General features: G+C 41.5%; 1 protein-coding gene across 2 annotated transcripts in view; it reads right to left on the bottom strand.

The window, feature by feature from the left end:
* The window catches only part of STAM2 (signal transducing adaptor molecule 2), a 52,423-nt gene extending 47,652 nt beyond the window's left edge, over positions 1-4,771 (bottom strand). The window contains exon 1 of one of the 2 annotated variants that reach the window (XM_010586322.3): positions 4,394-4,771. In XM_010586322.3, coding sequence (XP_010584624.1) covers positions 4,394-4,433 — 40 coding nt within the window. In that variant the 5' untranslated portion in view covers positions 4,434-4,771. Of the gene's footprint in view, positions 1-1,626; positions 1,690-4,393 lie in introns of those variants that run through there. The other variant, XM_064287136.1, reaches the window with a different exon arrangement.
* Positions 4,772-16,454: the final 11,683 nt, after the last annotated feature.

The raw sequence follows: 16,454 nt of genomic DNA, 5'->3' as shown, positions 1-16,454 counted from the left end.
TATTAAGTTAATAAGTAAATGTTATAAATTTAAACATATAAAGTAAATCTGTATTATTTAAATGTTATCAATACCTATTTTTATATTAGGGTTTCTCATAAAATTTCATTTGAGAAATAGATGTCATGACTGAAAAAGTTTGAAATCTCCAAGTGATCTCATTGTAAAGTTCTTCTAACACAAGCCAAAAACACAGCAATACACAAAATCAAATTTTACTGGGAAAGGTTTCCTAACCCTTTGAAGACCCAACTATTTTCCGTTTTGAGTCTTTTGTTGATACCACCTACTTTCATTAGTGGAACATGCTGAATCATTGAGTGTTACTGAATTTTTGGTAGGTAGTATGGATTTTTTTTTTTTTGCCCTCTCCAACAATCCTACCCTCCGAGCCCTAAGGGGCATACGTTGTCCCACTAATTCTATGCCGGGTGCCCACTAGAGCACAGGGGGACATACAATGTCCCAAAGAAAAATTTTCAAAATTTCTCTCTCCTACCAAAAATGCACACACCTCATACAACGCCCTGTAGAAACAGTACTTTACAACACACACCTGTTTTTTCAGTTTCAAACACTCATAAAGCCCCTGGCTCATGCCAGCACACACTGGCAATGAGAAAGCAGCTTCCCAATCAAACTGAGAGGTGGAAAAAGTGGATACACAACCATATATCCCAATAGTCAGGAAAAGGTCTTAAAATAAAGGTTCACACTTCCAACAACTATATTAGAAGACTTTTGCAGAGGTAGAATTAAGCTCAGCTTTGTGAATACAAGTACAGCTTTAATGAAGTAGATTCCAAAGTTCCGGAAAAGAGCAAAAGTTTAGCGATGAATGATAAATGACACAGAAGCAGAAACTGGCAAGAAATACTGCCTGGCTTGAGTAAGGGGAAACAGGATATGCAAACAAGAACTGGAGTTAGGCAGTAGAAGAAACAAGTCACAACTTGGGAACCAATGTGGTAAGAATGGAAAAACTGGTACAGAAGATAAGGAAATGATACTTTCCCTTTTAACACTAACCACTAAACCTTCCTACAGTTGCTCTGTCCTCCTGGTTGTGCCTTCTCCTTGGAATTCTTTAAGAATGGTTGCACCCACCAAGGCTCTCTGCCTTAGAAGCCCAGCTCCTCCTTTAAGATTTGAGTCCCAGTGTGGGGAAAAATATTCCCTTTTATCCTTAGCACATCTTGAAAGGAATTTTATGAAATAAACAAAACAAAAAATGAATCCAAATTTGAGGAAATCCAATAAATACTTAAAGAGCTCTAACACCAAAAGAATAAACAAACCAGTCTTAGAAAAAATACAGTTAGAATGTTCCTTAGAAATGAGGATGGCTGACTTGACTCACTTACTTTGGACGCATCATCAGGAAAGACCGATAGCTAGAAAAAAGACACTGTGTTTTGTAAAGCAGAAGGACAACAAAAGTGAAGGAAACTTTCAACGAGATTTTGGAATGACAAAACAGCCCCAACAATGGAAACAAACATACCCACAATCATGAAGAGGACATGAGACCAGGCAATGTTTCATTCTGTTATACACAGGCTTGCCATGAGTCAGGGCCAACTTAAGACTTAACAGCAACTAACGACAATGCTGTATCTAGCTTACCCTTCAAAGCTTATCAGTTCTGACTCCAAGAAAAGATAGGAACTTGCCATAATGCCATACTTCCTAGTCCTTGGGCTGCTTCCATCTGACAAGTAAAAAAGCATCAGCAACCCATGAGTGACCTCCTAGACATCTTGGCCCATCACTGCCCAGACCAAGAGATAAGTTTCAGTTCAGGGACTGGGAAAAGCATCTCTTACCCACACAAATAATGTCAGAAAAGACTGCTCACTCTCCAGGTAAGACTCTGCGCCTACCAAAGGCATGCAGTGTCACCTTTAAAGCCCTTAACTATAAACAACCATACCATACATATAGCAAGAAGCAGCTGCTTCCTGCAGGTGCTATCAAGAAAGGGGGCACAGGGATAGTGTCAAACACCTTTATAGGGAAAGCTCCTACCTGAAGGTTCTTGTCTTCCCTTCAAGGAGGAGGACCTTTTTAAATAAAGGGAGAATTTAAAGCATTTCAGTGCATTTCTAATACTATACTTAACAGAATATATTAAGATTACCTTTAACTCTTTTTTAGGGGGAGGTTTTTTATATGTTATATGTTATATGTTATGTTATATGTTAGACTGTGAGTTCCTTGAGGGCAGGACTCAGTCTAGTCACTTATTTTTGTGACCCCAGAACTCAACACGATGCCTGATGCACAGTAATCATTCAACACACGTTTGCTGAATGAACAGTGAAAAAGGTATAGCAAAAAAAAAAAAAAAAAAACACAAAGGTGATAAAAAAAAAAAATCTGACTGAATCAGAGAGATGAAAAAATAAGTACACTGTAAAACAACACTCAGGTCAAATAATGACTTGCTTTAATTACAACTATTCCAAATTAAAAGAAGCCTGAAGATCTGAAAAATGTAACATATTTCTCTTCTATGAAAAACGCTTGAGGCCAGTTTGAACATCTTAGTATTTCATTCCACTTTTTCTATTAATTCCATTCTTTTTTGTCTAAAAGAAGTTATAGGTGAAGCCTCAATCAAACTTGCTTTTTCAGATACTGAATTCAGTCATACTTGCGCTAACAAACACTTGGAGCTTTTGTTGATGGTACTCTCCACGAAATAACCTATATATTAAAACAGCAGTGGTTTTTATACAGACAGCAGTACCTCAGTTACCGCACCAGTACTAAGCTGCGTTCCACTAAACTATGCAGGGACACAGAAGCCACAAGGGGAACAGGTAGACCTCCTCAGGCTACTTCTCCCAGAGAAGTTTTCTATTAGAAAACAATCAGCTTCTAGGAAAGAGCGCCAGAGCTTTTTGTTTTAAAATAATTTTCAACTCTATTTTGCCCTTTCCACTGCTGTATTAAGATAAAATGAAAATCCTTACAATAGCAATAAAATGCACAGGTCTCACAAAATGTACAGGTGTTCCAAATGCAGAGCCTGTGCTCCTCAACATTATGCTTCCTAGATTGGCACCAGTCAACTAACTGTGTTCAAATCTCAAGAAAAAAAGGTGAATGAAATACAGGAATGCATATTTGAAGATTATCTAAGGGTCAAGGTGTAATTATAAATATTCTTAATTCTATCAGAACAGAAGGGACCTACACATCTTATTTGAATCTCATATATTTGACTTTTGAATGTGTTTGGGGATCACATCATATGCCAAACTAGAGAACTTTCAACAGTCTCCTCGTAATTTGAAATTATGACTATGAAGCAGGTGGGTTACTGCTATGATGTGTTTATTCTGTGACTCGGGCCATTTTCTATCATACTTTTTCATTTCACCAAAACCTAAAGCTCTACCTAGCATTCTGTTAACTAAGAAAAAAAAAATTTTTTTTTTAACTACTGCCCCCAAAATGTTTTCTTTACCACTCTTTTTTTTTATTCTTACCGTAACACCAAAGATAAGGTCCTATTTCCAGTCCATCTTTTTCTCATTCCAAGTCAATAAAAGACCAGTGTTCTTACGACCAGAACAAATAAAGTATCAGTTGTTTTGAACCGTTTTGAGACCCTAAGATTGGTATTTACCTTTTCAGATTGTAAGACAAGACATCTCCTAGCACCTGCGTCAACATCATCGGAGAATAGGGAGTAACGCCTCCAGCAATTGTAAATAAATCGTGAAGCTGCCCTGTTAGGGCTTGCCTCCATTTGTACATTAGCAAAGTGAGTTCTTCCTAATAAATGGGGGCAAGTCGAGATCTCTAGTGTTGGGCTGTCTTATCGATGGTTGCACCATCTCCTTAATAGAAGGGGTTGGGAGAAATAGATAGGGGTTTCACTAGGTCTGGAGCAAGCAAGAAGTTTGTATCATCACTCCACAATTGCTTAATTAGTCCCGCCTCCGGCCAACCGGTGACTCTTCCTTATTCCTGCGCTTGGCGAGGGGAACGGCTCTTTTTCGGGGTCCTCAACCTCAGGCTGGAGCCCTGGTAGCGCAGTGGTTAAGCATTCGGCTGCTAACCAAAAGCTCAGCAGTTCGAAGCCACCAGTCGCTCCTTGGAAACCCTATAAGGCAATTCTACTCTGTCCTGTAGAATTGCTATGAGTCGGAATCGACTAGACGGCGAAGGGGGAGGGGGGCAAACTCAAGTAGGCAGAGGACAAGCCCCAGGCAGCTGGCGATGAGCCAAGGCTGCCGCCCAAAAAACTCGGGCTCCGAGGCTGCGGCGGCGGCAGCGCCGCCCCTTACCTCCCTTCGCTGGTCTGCCCAGTCCCTAGAGTCGCCCCCGCCCACTTTCTAGCTGGACAAACTGCAGCCCGAAGCCCGGGCCCAGCACTCACCCACGTCTTGTTCGAAAGGGTTGGCAGTGAACAGAGGCATCTCGCCGACGCCCGAGCGCTAGCCGCAACGGTCCGGCTGAAGCTTGGCAGGGACTCCCCGCTCGCTGACCCGGGGCCGCGGCTTCCTAGACTGCTCCGCTGGGGCCGCCGTCCCAGCACTTCCGCCACCACACCTGCCCTGCTCCCGCCTGACAGACCTGCTGCTCTTCCGCACTTGGCGCCGGGATCCCCTCCTGAGGTGAGGCGCCGCTGGCCGCAGGCATCTTTTCAGCGCCCCTGTTGTCGCCACCCACCATGAGAAATGGCAACTCCTGATTTACGGTTTCCTAGGGGTCAGGCGGTCGCCATAGCCACCCCTCCATAGTTAGGACCCCGGCGAGCCACGGAGCGGGGGACCTTCAGGGCCGGAAGTTGTCTCTCCTGGAACTGGGCGATGCCAGAGGCCCGGAAGCTGCAGTTCCGGCGGCGGCGCGGCAGGGGGCGAGATCTCCCGAGATTTTCTGCGCGGGAATCAGGCTCTGAAAACCGCGTTCCTTACCTTAGTTTGAGGCCTGGTGATTCAGTGCTTAAGCGTTCGGTTGCTGACCGAAAGGTTGGCGATTTGAACCCATCAGCCACTCTACGGTAGAAAAATGTGGCAGTCTGCTTCTGTAAGATTGTGGGTTTGGTTTGGGGGGTCCGTTTAGTTTAGTTCGTTCCTGGGCGGCGGGATTAGTCCCTCACGGCGGTGGCCCCATGGCTGCGTTTGCGCTGCTTTCCAAATGGAGCCGCCAGCAAAGAGGTAGCTTTGAGATTCTGCGGAGGGCCTGGCTCGCTCTCGGCCTCTTACAGCGTTGCATCTCACTCTGCGCCTGAACCCTGCCGTAATAACCGCCACGGGAATCGAAATAACTGTGGTTCTGTGGGGACTCCTAACTTCACTTTACGTCATGTTCTCAGCATGAAAACACTGTGCTCAGCTCTGGCACTACCAAAACGAAATACGGCACAATCCCTGCCTTCGAGTTGCTGATAGTTACTATATGACAATATATGACGATCCTGATAGATAAAAGAAAGGGTCACACTGAAATTTCCTTTAGGAGCCAACCAGGTATTTAAATGAATGTAGAAGTACAAGCACCCGTTCTGGTTAGTTTCCATTCCCCGTTGTACAGGTAATCTGATAAATGTCGGCGGATACCTTTTGGAAAGGATTGGAGGAATATAGTAGCTGGGGCGCCCTGATGGTGCAGTGGTTAAGAGCCGGGCTGCTAACCAAAAGGACGGTAGTTCAAATCCACCAGCTGCTCCTTGGAAACCCTGTGGGGCAGTTCTGCCCTGTCCTACAGGGTCACTAGGAGTCAGAATCCCCTGGATGGCAATGGATTTCATTTGATTTATACTTGCTGTGGCATTACAGGATTTTTTCTCAAGGGGATCCAGCCTCCTGTTCAAATATTGGGCCCTGGGTCAGAGAGCTAGCTCAGGTTTGGGTGGCTAAGAAATTTTGTATTTTCCATTGTGGCAGTTAACATATGGCACCCATTCTTGTCTTTATTTTTTCCCTTGTTGGGTTGTGGGAGGAGGTAATCATCAAGCAATACCCACACTGGCTGCTGTCTATTTAACATCAGGAACACTGTGGCTTATTAATCATCCATAGACTCTTACAGGTCAGGGCCCCCTAGTTGCCATTCAGGCTTTGCTGTAACTTACTGTTATGTCCATTTTGCCTCTGATGGTAGTTTTGCCACCCAGCCTCTGTGATTCTGGTACCTTATCATGCAGCTAAGTAGCAGCCAACTCAACCCTCAACCCCGACCTACAAAGAACAGCTACCGTTGAGCTTAATAATGCCAGTGCTCCACCTCATAGCAACCTTATGAACAACAGAACAAAAAACTGCCTGGTCTTGAGCCATCCTCACAATCGTTGCTATGTTTGAGCCCATTGTTGCAGCCATTATGTCAGTCCATCTCATTGAAGATCTTCCTCTTTTCAGTGACCCTCTACTTTACCAAGCATGATGTCCTTCTCCAAGGACTGGTCCCTCTTGATAACATGTCCAAAGTATGTGAGACAACGTGTCAACATCCTCGCTTCTGAAAATCATTCTAGCTGTACTTTTTACAAGACAGATTTGATTATTCTTCAGTATTTTTCGCTAACACCATAATTGAAAGGCATCAATTCTTTGGTCTTTCATATTCGTTGTCCAACTTTTGCATGAATATGAGGCGATTGTAAGGGGTCAGGTGCTTGTCCTTGTCTTAGTTATCTAGTACTGCTCTAACAGAAAAACAAGTGGATGTTTTTAACAAAGAGAAATTTATTCTCTCAAAGTCTGGTAGGCTACAAGTCCAAATTCAGGGCATCACCTCCAGGGGAAGGCTTTCTCTGTAGGCTCTGGAAGAAGATCCCTGTCATCACTCTTCCCTTGGTCTAGGAGCTTCTCTGCACAGGAACCTCAGGTCCAAGGGACACGCTCTGCTCCTGGTGCTGCTTCCTTGGTTGTATGAGGTCCCCCGTCTCTGCTCACCTCTGTCTTTTATATCTCAAAAGAGATTGGCTTAAGACACTATCTAATCTCGTAGATCTCATCAATATAACTGCCACTAATCCATCTCATTACATCTTAGTCATAGGAATAAGAACACATAGGGAAATCACATCAGATGACAAAATGGTAGACAATCATATAATACTGGAAATCATGACCTAGCCAAGTTGACAGATATTTTTGGAGGACACGGTTCAATCCATGACAGCCTTCAAAGTGACATCTTTGCTTTTTAGCACATTAAAGAGGTCTTTTGCAGCAGATTTGCCCAATGTAATGTGTCATTTGATTTCTTGACTGCTGCTTCCATGGGCATTGATTGTGGATCCAAGTAAAATGAAATTCTTGACAACTTCAATATTTTCTCTGTTTGTCATGGTGTTGCTTGTTGGTCCAGTTGTGAGGATTTTTGTTTTATGTTCAGGTGTGGATCCATACTGAAAACTATAGCCTTTGATGTTCCTCAGTAAGTGCTTCTCAAATTGTGTTTGCTTTCAGCAAGCAAGGTTGAGTCATCTACATATGATAGGCTGTTAACGAGTCTTCCTCCAGTCCTGGTGCCAAGTTCTTCATATAGTAGTCCAGTTTCTTGGAATATTTGCACAGCCCTGACATGCACCTTTCCTGGCTTTAAAACATGCAGTATCCCTTTGTTCTGTTCAAACAACTGCCTCTTGATCTATGCACAGTTTCTCATGAGAACAACTAAGTGTTCTGGAATTCCGGTTCGTCACAATGTTATCCATAACTTGTTATGATCCACATTTGAGTGCCTTTGCATAGTCAATAAAACCTTGGTAAACATCTTTCTGGTATGGTCTGCTTTCAGCCGGAATCCATCTGACTTCAGCAATGATATTCCTCATTTTACACCTCTTCTGAATCCAGCCTGAATTTCTGGCAGTTCCCTGTGGATGTATTGCTGCAACCGTTTTTTAATTATCTTCAGCAAAATTGTACTTGCCCATGATATTAAATATTGTGCGATATTTTCTGCCTTCTGTTGGATCACCTTCCTTTGGAATGGGAGCAAATGTGGATCTCTTCCAGTTGTTTGGCCGGATAGCTATGTTCAAAATTTCTTGGCATAGACCAGTGGACACCTCTAGTGCTGCATCTGTTTGTTGAAACATCTCAATTGATATTCCATCAGTTTCTGGAGCCTTGTTTTTTGCCGGTGCCTTCAGTGTAGCTTGGACTTCTTCCTTGACTACCATCAATTCTTGAACATATGCTACCTCCTGAAATGGTCGAACGTTGACCAATTCTTTTTGCTACAGGGGATCTGTGTATTCTTTCTGTTTGCTTTTGATATTTCCTGTGTCATTCAATATTTTCCCCATAGAATTCTTAAGTATTGCAACTCGAGGCTTGAAATTTTTCCTCACTTCTTTCAGCTTGAGAAATGCTGAGCGTGTTCTTCCCTTTTGGTTTTCTAACTCCAGGTCTTTGCACATTTGATTATATTATTTTACTTAGCCTTTTGTCTACCCTTTGAAATCTTCTGTTCAGCTCTTTTACTTCATCGTTTCTTCCACTTGGCTTTAGCTACTCTCCATTCAAGAGCAAGTTTCAGAGTCTCTTCTGACACTCTTTCTGGTCTTTTTTTTCTTTCCTGTCTTTTTAGTGACCTTTTGCTTTCTTCATGTATGATATCCTTCAGAGCTTTCTGACCCAGAGACTCTCCACCCTGCTGCTGAGAGACACCATGTATATACAGATTCTCCTGTCCTGGGGGTTCCCTGGAAACCCTGCTGGCGTAGTGGTTAAGTGCTATGGCTGCTAACCAAAATATTGGCCTTTTGAATCCACCAGGTACTCTTTGGAAACTCTATGGGGCAGTTCTACTCTGTCCTGTAGGGTCACTATGAGTCAGAATTGACTCAAAGGCAATGGGTTTGGCTTTTTGGTTTGGGAAGTTCCCATATCCTCTTCCTCTCCTGGGTGGCCCCCACACCACTTGCCTTTGGAAGGCCTCATGCTGTAAGGGACTTCCCCCCACATACAGACTTCATTTGTGCCCCAACATTCGCTGTCATTTTCTCTCTTTTCTGTCAGAGGCACCACAACGTTTTTGGCCAAAGTAAACACCTTGGATAAAGTTCTCACTCTGCTGCTATTTTTCCAATTTTCAACCTAATTTTTTCACGTTTTTCTTCAAGCTTTCTTTTTGCTGTTTCTTTTTCCCTCCTCTTTGGCACGGCCTTCATTATACCCCAGGGTCTCATTTCTTCCAAGGCTTTCATTTCTTCCCCTTAAATAAGAGTGCCCATGTAGGAGTAAGAAGGGCCTGAGTCAACTTCATGCTCTGTTAGCCAAGTTATGAGTTCAGAGGCCTCATCCCTCCAAGAGAGAGTGCCTTTTTCCAATTGTATTGCCCAAACATATCATATGGGCTACCCTAGGCTGTACACATACAACCAGTTTAATTATCTGGAAACACAACCTTTCCAGTTTCATTCCTTTACCTGAGAACCTACTGGTTTTGCCCGTCACGAAAAGTTCAGGCCCTTGCCTCTGGTAAATTACTAATTTTTCTCTTCTTAGCACTCTTACTTCCCATGGTTTAAACCATCAGTTTTTGGAGGGAGATGAATTTTCAGATTATATCCCTGCTACTGACTGACTATGTGACTTTTAGGGAAATAACCTCTGGGAACCTCAGTTTTCTTATCTGTAAAATGTCTGCTTCATGTGGCATCTGGGGTCTTAAATGCTAACAAGCGGCCATCTAAGATGCATCAATTGGTCTCAACCCACCTGGATCAAAGGAGAATGAAGAACACCAAGGTCACACGATAACTATGAGCCCAAGAGACAGAAAGGGCCACATGAACTAGAGACTTACATCATCCTGAGACCAGAAGAACTAGATGGTGCCCGGCCATAACCGATGACTGCCCTGACAGGGAGCACAACAGAGAACCCCTGAGGGAGCAGGAGAACAGTGGGATGCAGACTCCAAATTCTCATAAAAAGACCAGACTTAATGGTCTGACTGAGATTAGAAGAATCCCGGCGGTCATGGTGCCCAAACCTTCTGTTGGCCCAGGACGGGAACCATTCCCAAAGACAATTCATCAGACATGGAAGGGACTGGACAATGGGTTGGAGAGAGGTGCTGATGAAGAGTGAGCTACTTGTATCAGGTGGACACTTGAGGCTGTGTTGGCATCTCCTGTCTGGAGGGGAGATGAGAGGGTAGAGAGGGTTAGAAACTGGCAAAACGGTCACGAAAGGAGAGACTGGAAGGAGGGAGCGGGCTGACTCATTAGGGGGAAGAGTAAATGGGAGTATGTAGTAAGGTGCATATAAGCTTGTATGTGATAGACTGATTGATTTGTAAACTTTCACTTAAAGAACAATAAAAATTATTTTTTAAAAAGTCTACTTCATAAGTTTCTCTGAAGGTTAAATGAGCTCGTGAATGTAAAGACTTAGCGAAGTGCTTTTCATATAGTAAATGCTCAATTGCATTTACTAGCGCTTACACTAGGACTTTCTGTAATGCGGGGTATAATCTGTATTTGTGCTGTTCAGCATGGTAGCCACTATCCACCTTTGGCTATAATGCGCTTGAAATGTGGCTAGACCTAGCTTCAGAGAGCTCCTCACAGAACTGGTTGATTCTACTCAGTAACTTCTTTTACGGGCAATAAAATTCAAGAGTGATATAGTATTTAGGGAAAGATTAATTTTTACTTCATAATTAATTTAAAAATGGAGAGTTTATTCTGTTCGTTTTTCTTTTGTCATTATTACTGTGTTGAGCACAGTAGGGGGCGACATTGCATCACTCCCAGGATCAACTGGCATGGCCTTATTCGTTTGGCCAAAATTAAAAATGTTGCCCTATCTGCCTTATAAAATCATATGAATAATACACCATTGTCATGTGCTAATTCTGTGCCAAATTTGTTTTATATATTACTCATTTAGAGTTTAATAAAAAGTATTTGTCTGATAATTCATTTTGCCAATGAATGTCAATAAACCAGGATGTGTTATTTTAAAAATTAATATTCATCTTCATCATCAGGATTTAATAAATTCTTTTCCTTTTTAGCTTTAGTGTAAAAATAAATATATTTAATTTCCTGTGTGCTGGTCATTCAGTGAATATTGATTCTGCCCATGATGGCCAAGAACTCTATGGATCTCTGCAGAGGTCCGGAAGGAAGAGCAGTTAACTGGGAGAGGCACTAAAGGCAGGTGATAATCCAAGTAACTGTAAACATTCTTTTGGGATTAAAAATACTGCTTTAAAGCAATATATAACCATACTTACACATTCTATGGCTATATATTGCCTTAAAGCGACATTTTTGGAAAGCTATGGAAACCCTGGTGGTGTAGTGGTTAAGTGCTATGGCTGCTAACCAAAAGGTCAGCAGTTCAAATCCACCAGGTGCTCCTTGGAAATTCTACGGAGCAGTTCTACTCTGTCCTGTAGGGTCGCTGTGAGTCGGAATTGACTCAATGGCAATGGGTTTGGTTTGGGTTTTGGACACATACTATGGAGTGGTAATTTTTATTTATCCTAAGATTTACCTTTCTGAGCTTTAAAGGATGCAGCCTAAGTTTCGTATTCAGAATATATTTACTATTTATGCTCATCTTAGCCATATCCTTCTAAGAGCCTACCTTTTTCAGTTTTTCTCTTTCCAAAATAAAGATCCATTTGAAAAAATAATTGTCTTTATCCCTTGTCCAGTTTAGTTTCCCTCTTCTGAGTCATTTCCAAAATCACTATAATCTGACTTGAAGTGAAGCATTCCAAATAGCAGTGTAACATGGTTTTATACAAAAGTGGGATCATATTTACATTGTTGGTTTGCAATAACTTCCTGAGGAATCTGAGCACGAACCAGAACTTCAGGAAGCCAACTTCAAAAATTCCAAAATTCCTTTCTTGGGCATAATTAATACCTTGTAGTACAGCATATAATATATAGAGCTTAAGGGGTTTTTTTTTGTACATGTGTTATCTTGTTCTTCGAAATCTGTCTTTTCTTTTCTAGTCAACAGCAATTGACAATCCGAAAAACTTTTCAAAGATTTACATGGAGGACAAGAAACCACATTTGTTGCAGGTAGTCATCATTTCCCACAAGTATCTTTGTATTTTTAGCAAGATACTTTGCAAGACTCAGATTAAACGTTGGGGCAAAATGTCCATAAAAAGCCTTAAGTTTTGTTTATACCAAAAAGAAAGTTATATATAATATCGAATAATACCTCTCTGAAGTACCAGATGCTATGACTTAGTATTCTTTGCATTACTTGTGGCTGGCACGGTGGATGTGCTAACAACTGTTGATTGAATGAACAGTCTTGGTGTCCTGAACGGCTTTGGTTCCACCCACAGGCAGGGCCTCTGGTGCCCTATTGGAAGCCTCCTTGGCTACCCTCAACCTGATGAGGAACCTTCCAGGTGTTTCCCTCCTGCTTTCTCTTATGAACCTACTTGTTTTACTCAGTGTATAGCCTGTGCCTCATTTCCCAGTGTTTTTGCCTCTGCTGTACCCCTTCAGATTGCCACTTCATTTAGCAGCAAACACATTCAACAAACTTTCATACCAGTTCAGCTCTCCACCTGGCTTTTTCCAGCTCTGCCCTCAGGCCTGTGTTTCAGATCATCTTAAGTTCTGTTACTCGTTCATACAGCCCTGGCTCACCAAGCCCCCACTTCGTTTAGGAGGGAAATTTGAGGAAAATGTATGAAAGAGAGAATGAACAAGCATGCCTTAAACAATGAAGGTTATTAACTATTTCAGTAGCTGAAGTAGTTGGATGACTAGAAATGAATAGAAAGGGACATTTATACATGTGGGCCCACTTTTAAAAAGGAATAAGAGAAGAAGAGGTTATAATTATCGTGTTGTTGCTGTCACATGCCATCAAGTCAGTTCCAACTCATAGCGACCCTGTGTACAAGAGAATGAAGCACTGCCCAGTCCTGCGCCATCCTCACAATCATTGTTATGCTTGAGCCCATTGTTGCAGCCACTGTGTCAATCCATCTTGAGGGTCTGCCTCTCTTTTGTTGAACCTCTACTTTACAAAGTATGATGTCCTTCTCCAGGGACTGGTCCCCCGTGATAACATATCCAAAGTACCTGAGAAGAAGTCTTGCCATCCTCTTTTCTAAGAAGCATTCTGGCTGTACTTCCAAGACAGTTTTGTTCATCCTTCTGGCAGTCCACAGTATATTCAATATTCTTCGTCAACACCGTAATTCAAAGGCATCGATTCTTCTGCAGTCTTCCTTATTCTTTGTCCAGCTTTTCCATGCATCTGAGGCAATTGAAAATACTATGGCTTGGGTGAGGTGCACCTTAGTACTCAAAGTGACATATTTGCTTTTTAACGTTTAAGGAGGTCTCTGCAGCAGATATGCCCAATGCAATGTATCATTTGATTTCTTGATTGCTGCTTCCATGGGTGTAGATCGTAGATCCAAGTAAAATGAAATCCTTGACAACTTCAATATTTTCCTTGTTTATCATGACGTTGCTTGTTGGTCCAGTTGTGAGGATTTTTGTTTTCTTTATTTTTAGGTGCAATCCATACTGAAAGCTGTAGTGTTTGATCTTCATCAGTAAGTGCTTCAAGTCCTCTTCACTTCCAGCAAGCAAGGTTGTGTCATCTGCATGTCACAGGTTGTTAAGGAGTCTTCCTCTAAACCTGATGCTACATTCTTCTTCATATAGTCCAGTTTCTCAGATTATTTGCTTAGTATACAGATTGAATAAGAATGGTGAAAGGATACAACCCTAACACACAGCTTTCCTGATTTTAAGCCATAGTATCCCCTTGCTCTGTTCAAATGACTGCCTCTTGGTCTATGTACAAATTCTACACGAGTACAATTAAGTGTTCTGGAATTCCCATATTCTGCAACATTATCCATAATTTTTTCTGATCCACACAGTCAAATGGCTTAGCATTGTCAGTGAAACACAGGTAAACATCCTTCTATTATTCTCTGCTTTCAGCCAAGATCCATCTGTTATCAGCTGTGATATCCCTGGTTCCATATCCTCTTCTGAACCCGGCTTGAGTTTTTGGCAGTTTCCTGTCAATGTAGTGCTGCAACCACTTTTGAATGATCTTCAGCAAAACTTTGCTTGCATGTGACATTAATGATATTGTTCAATAATTTCCATATTCTGTTGGATCATCTTTCTTTGGAATGGGCACAAATATAGATCTCTTCCAGTCAGTTGGCCAGGTAGCTGTCTTCCAAATTTCTTGGCATAGATGAGTGAGCACCTCCAGCCCTACATCTGTTTGTTGAAACATCTCAATTAGTATTCTGTCGGTTCGTAGACTCTTGCTTTTCTCCAATGCCTTCAGTGCAGCTTGGACTTCTTCCTTCAGTAACATCGATTCTTGATCATATGCTACTTCCTGAAGTGGTTGAACATTGACCAATTCTTTTTAGTACAGTGACTCTGTATTACTTCCATCTTCTTTTGGTGCTTCCTGTGTCATTCAATATTTTGCCCATAGAATTCTTCAAAATTACAACTTGGGTCTTGAAATTTTTCTTCACTTTCTTCAGCTTGAGAAATGCTGAGTGTGTTCTTCCCTTTTGGTTTTCTAACTCCAGGTCTTTGCGCATTTCATTACAATATTTTACTCTGACTTTTTGGCCACCCTTTGAAATCCCCTGTTCATCTTTTTTACTGCATCATTTCTTCCATTTGCTTTAGCTACTCTACATTTAAGGAAAAGTTTCAGAGTCTCTTCTGACATCCTTTCTGGTCTTTTCTTTTTTTCCTGTCTTTTTAATGACCTCTCACTATCTTCAGGTATGATGTCCTTGATGTCATCCTACAATTCGTCTGGTCTTCAGTCATTAGTGTCTGGTGAGCCAGATCTGTTATTGAGATGGTCTCCAAATTCAGGTGGGATATACTCAAGGTCGTATTTTGGCTCTTATGGACTTATTTTAATTTTCTTCAGCTTCACCTTGAACTTGTACACAAACAATTGATGGTCTGTTCCACAGCCAGCCCCTGGCCTTGTTCTTACTGATGATATTGAGCTTTTCTATCATCTCTTTCTTCAGATGCAGTCAATTTGATTTCTATGTGTTCCATCTGATGAGATCCATGCGTATAGTCCCCGTTTATGTTTTTGAAAAAAAGTATTTGCAATGATGAAGTAGTTGGTCTTCCCAAATTCTGCCATGTGATCTGTGGCATCATTTCTTTCACCACAACCATATTTTCCAACTAACAAGCCTTCTTCCTTTCCAACTTTTGCATTCCAATCACCAGTAATCATCAACGCATTTTGATTGCATGTTTGATCAATTTCAGACTGCAGAAGATGATAAAAATCTTCAGTTTCCTCATCTTTTGCATTAGTGGTTGGTGCGTAAATTTGAATAATAGTAATAGTCGTATTCACTGTTCTTCCTTGTAGGCATATGGATATTCTCCTATCACTGACAGCGTTGTACTTCAGGACAGATCTTGAAATGTTCTTTTTGAGAAAAGAACAGAATTACTATATGACCCAGCAATTCTGAGGAGCCCTGGTTGTGCAAGGAAACCCTGATGGCAGTGGTTAAGAGCTATGGCTGCTAACCAAAAGATTGGCAGTACAAATCCACCAGGCGCTCTTTGGAAACTCTATGGGGCAGTTCTACTCTGTCCTATTGGGTTGTGAGTCAGAATTGACTCAGCGGCAATGGGTTTGGTTTTTTTTGTTTGGTTGTACAATGGTTAAGTGCCCGGCTATTAACCAAAAGGTTGGTGGTTCAAATCTACCAGTGGCTCTGTAGGAGGAACGGCATTGCAATATGCTTCCATAAAGATTTACAGCCTAGGAAACCCTAAGTGGCAGTTCTACTCTGTCCTGTAGGGTTGCCATGAGTTAGAATTAACTTGACAGCACACAACAGCAGGAACAACCAGCAATTCTACTCCTAGGTTTATACCCAAAAGACTTAAAAGCAGGATTCAAACAAGTATGTGTACACAAATGTTCATTGGAGCATTATTCACAATAACCAAAAGGTAGAAACAGCCCACGTGTTCATCAATGAATGAAAAATCCAGAAATTGTTGTATATATGTACAATGGAATATTATTCAGCCATAAAAAGAAATCAAGTACAGGTAGTCCCTGACGTATGACATATTTGAGTTACGATGAACTGCACCTACTACCAACCCCCCTTTTTTTGTTTACATCTTATCATTAGTAATACGTACTACATAAAGCGTTGCTGCACATAATGTGCTGGTGTTTTCCTTCTCAGATATAGTGTTTCCAACTCCCAAAAACAAAGATTGGATTTACAAAGATACTGATAATAAAAGTTAATATTAATGAAAATAATTTTAAAAAATGAATTTTTTTACTTACATCAGAACCAGCTTACAACAGAGTAGTCACCAGAATGGAACCCTGTCATAAGTCAGGGACTACCTGTACTGATGAATGCTATACCTTGAATGAACCTTAAAAACATGTTAAATGAAAGGAGGCAGACAGGAAAGG

This window comes from Loxodonta africana, chromosome 6, assembly GCF_030014295.1.
Source record: "Loxodonta africana isolate mLoxAfr1 chromosome 6, mLoxAfr1.hap2, whole genome shotgun sequence".
Taxonomy (NCBI): Eukaryota; Metazoa; Chordata; class Mammalia; order Proboscidea; family Elephantidae; genus Loxodonta; species Loxodonta africana.
Note: the sequence above shows the minus strand (reverse complement) of the source record. Positions and strands in the feature narration are given on the sequence as shown.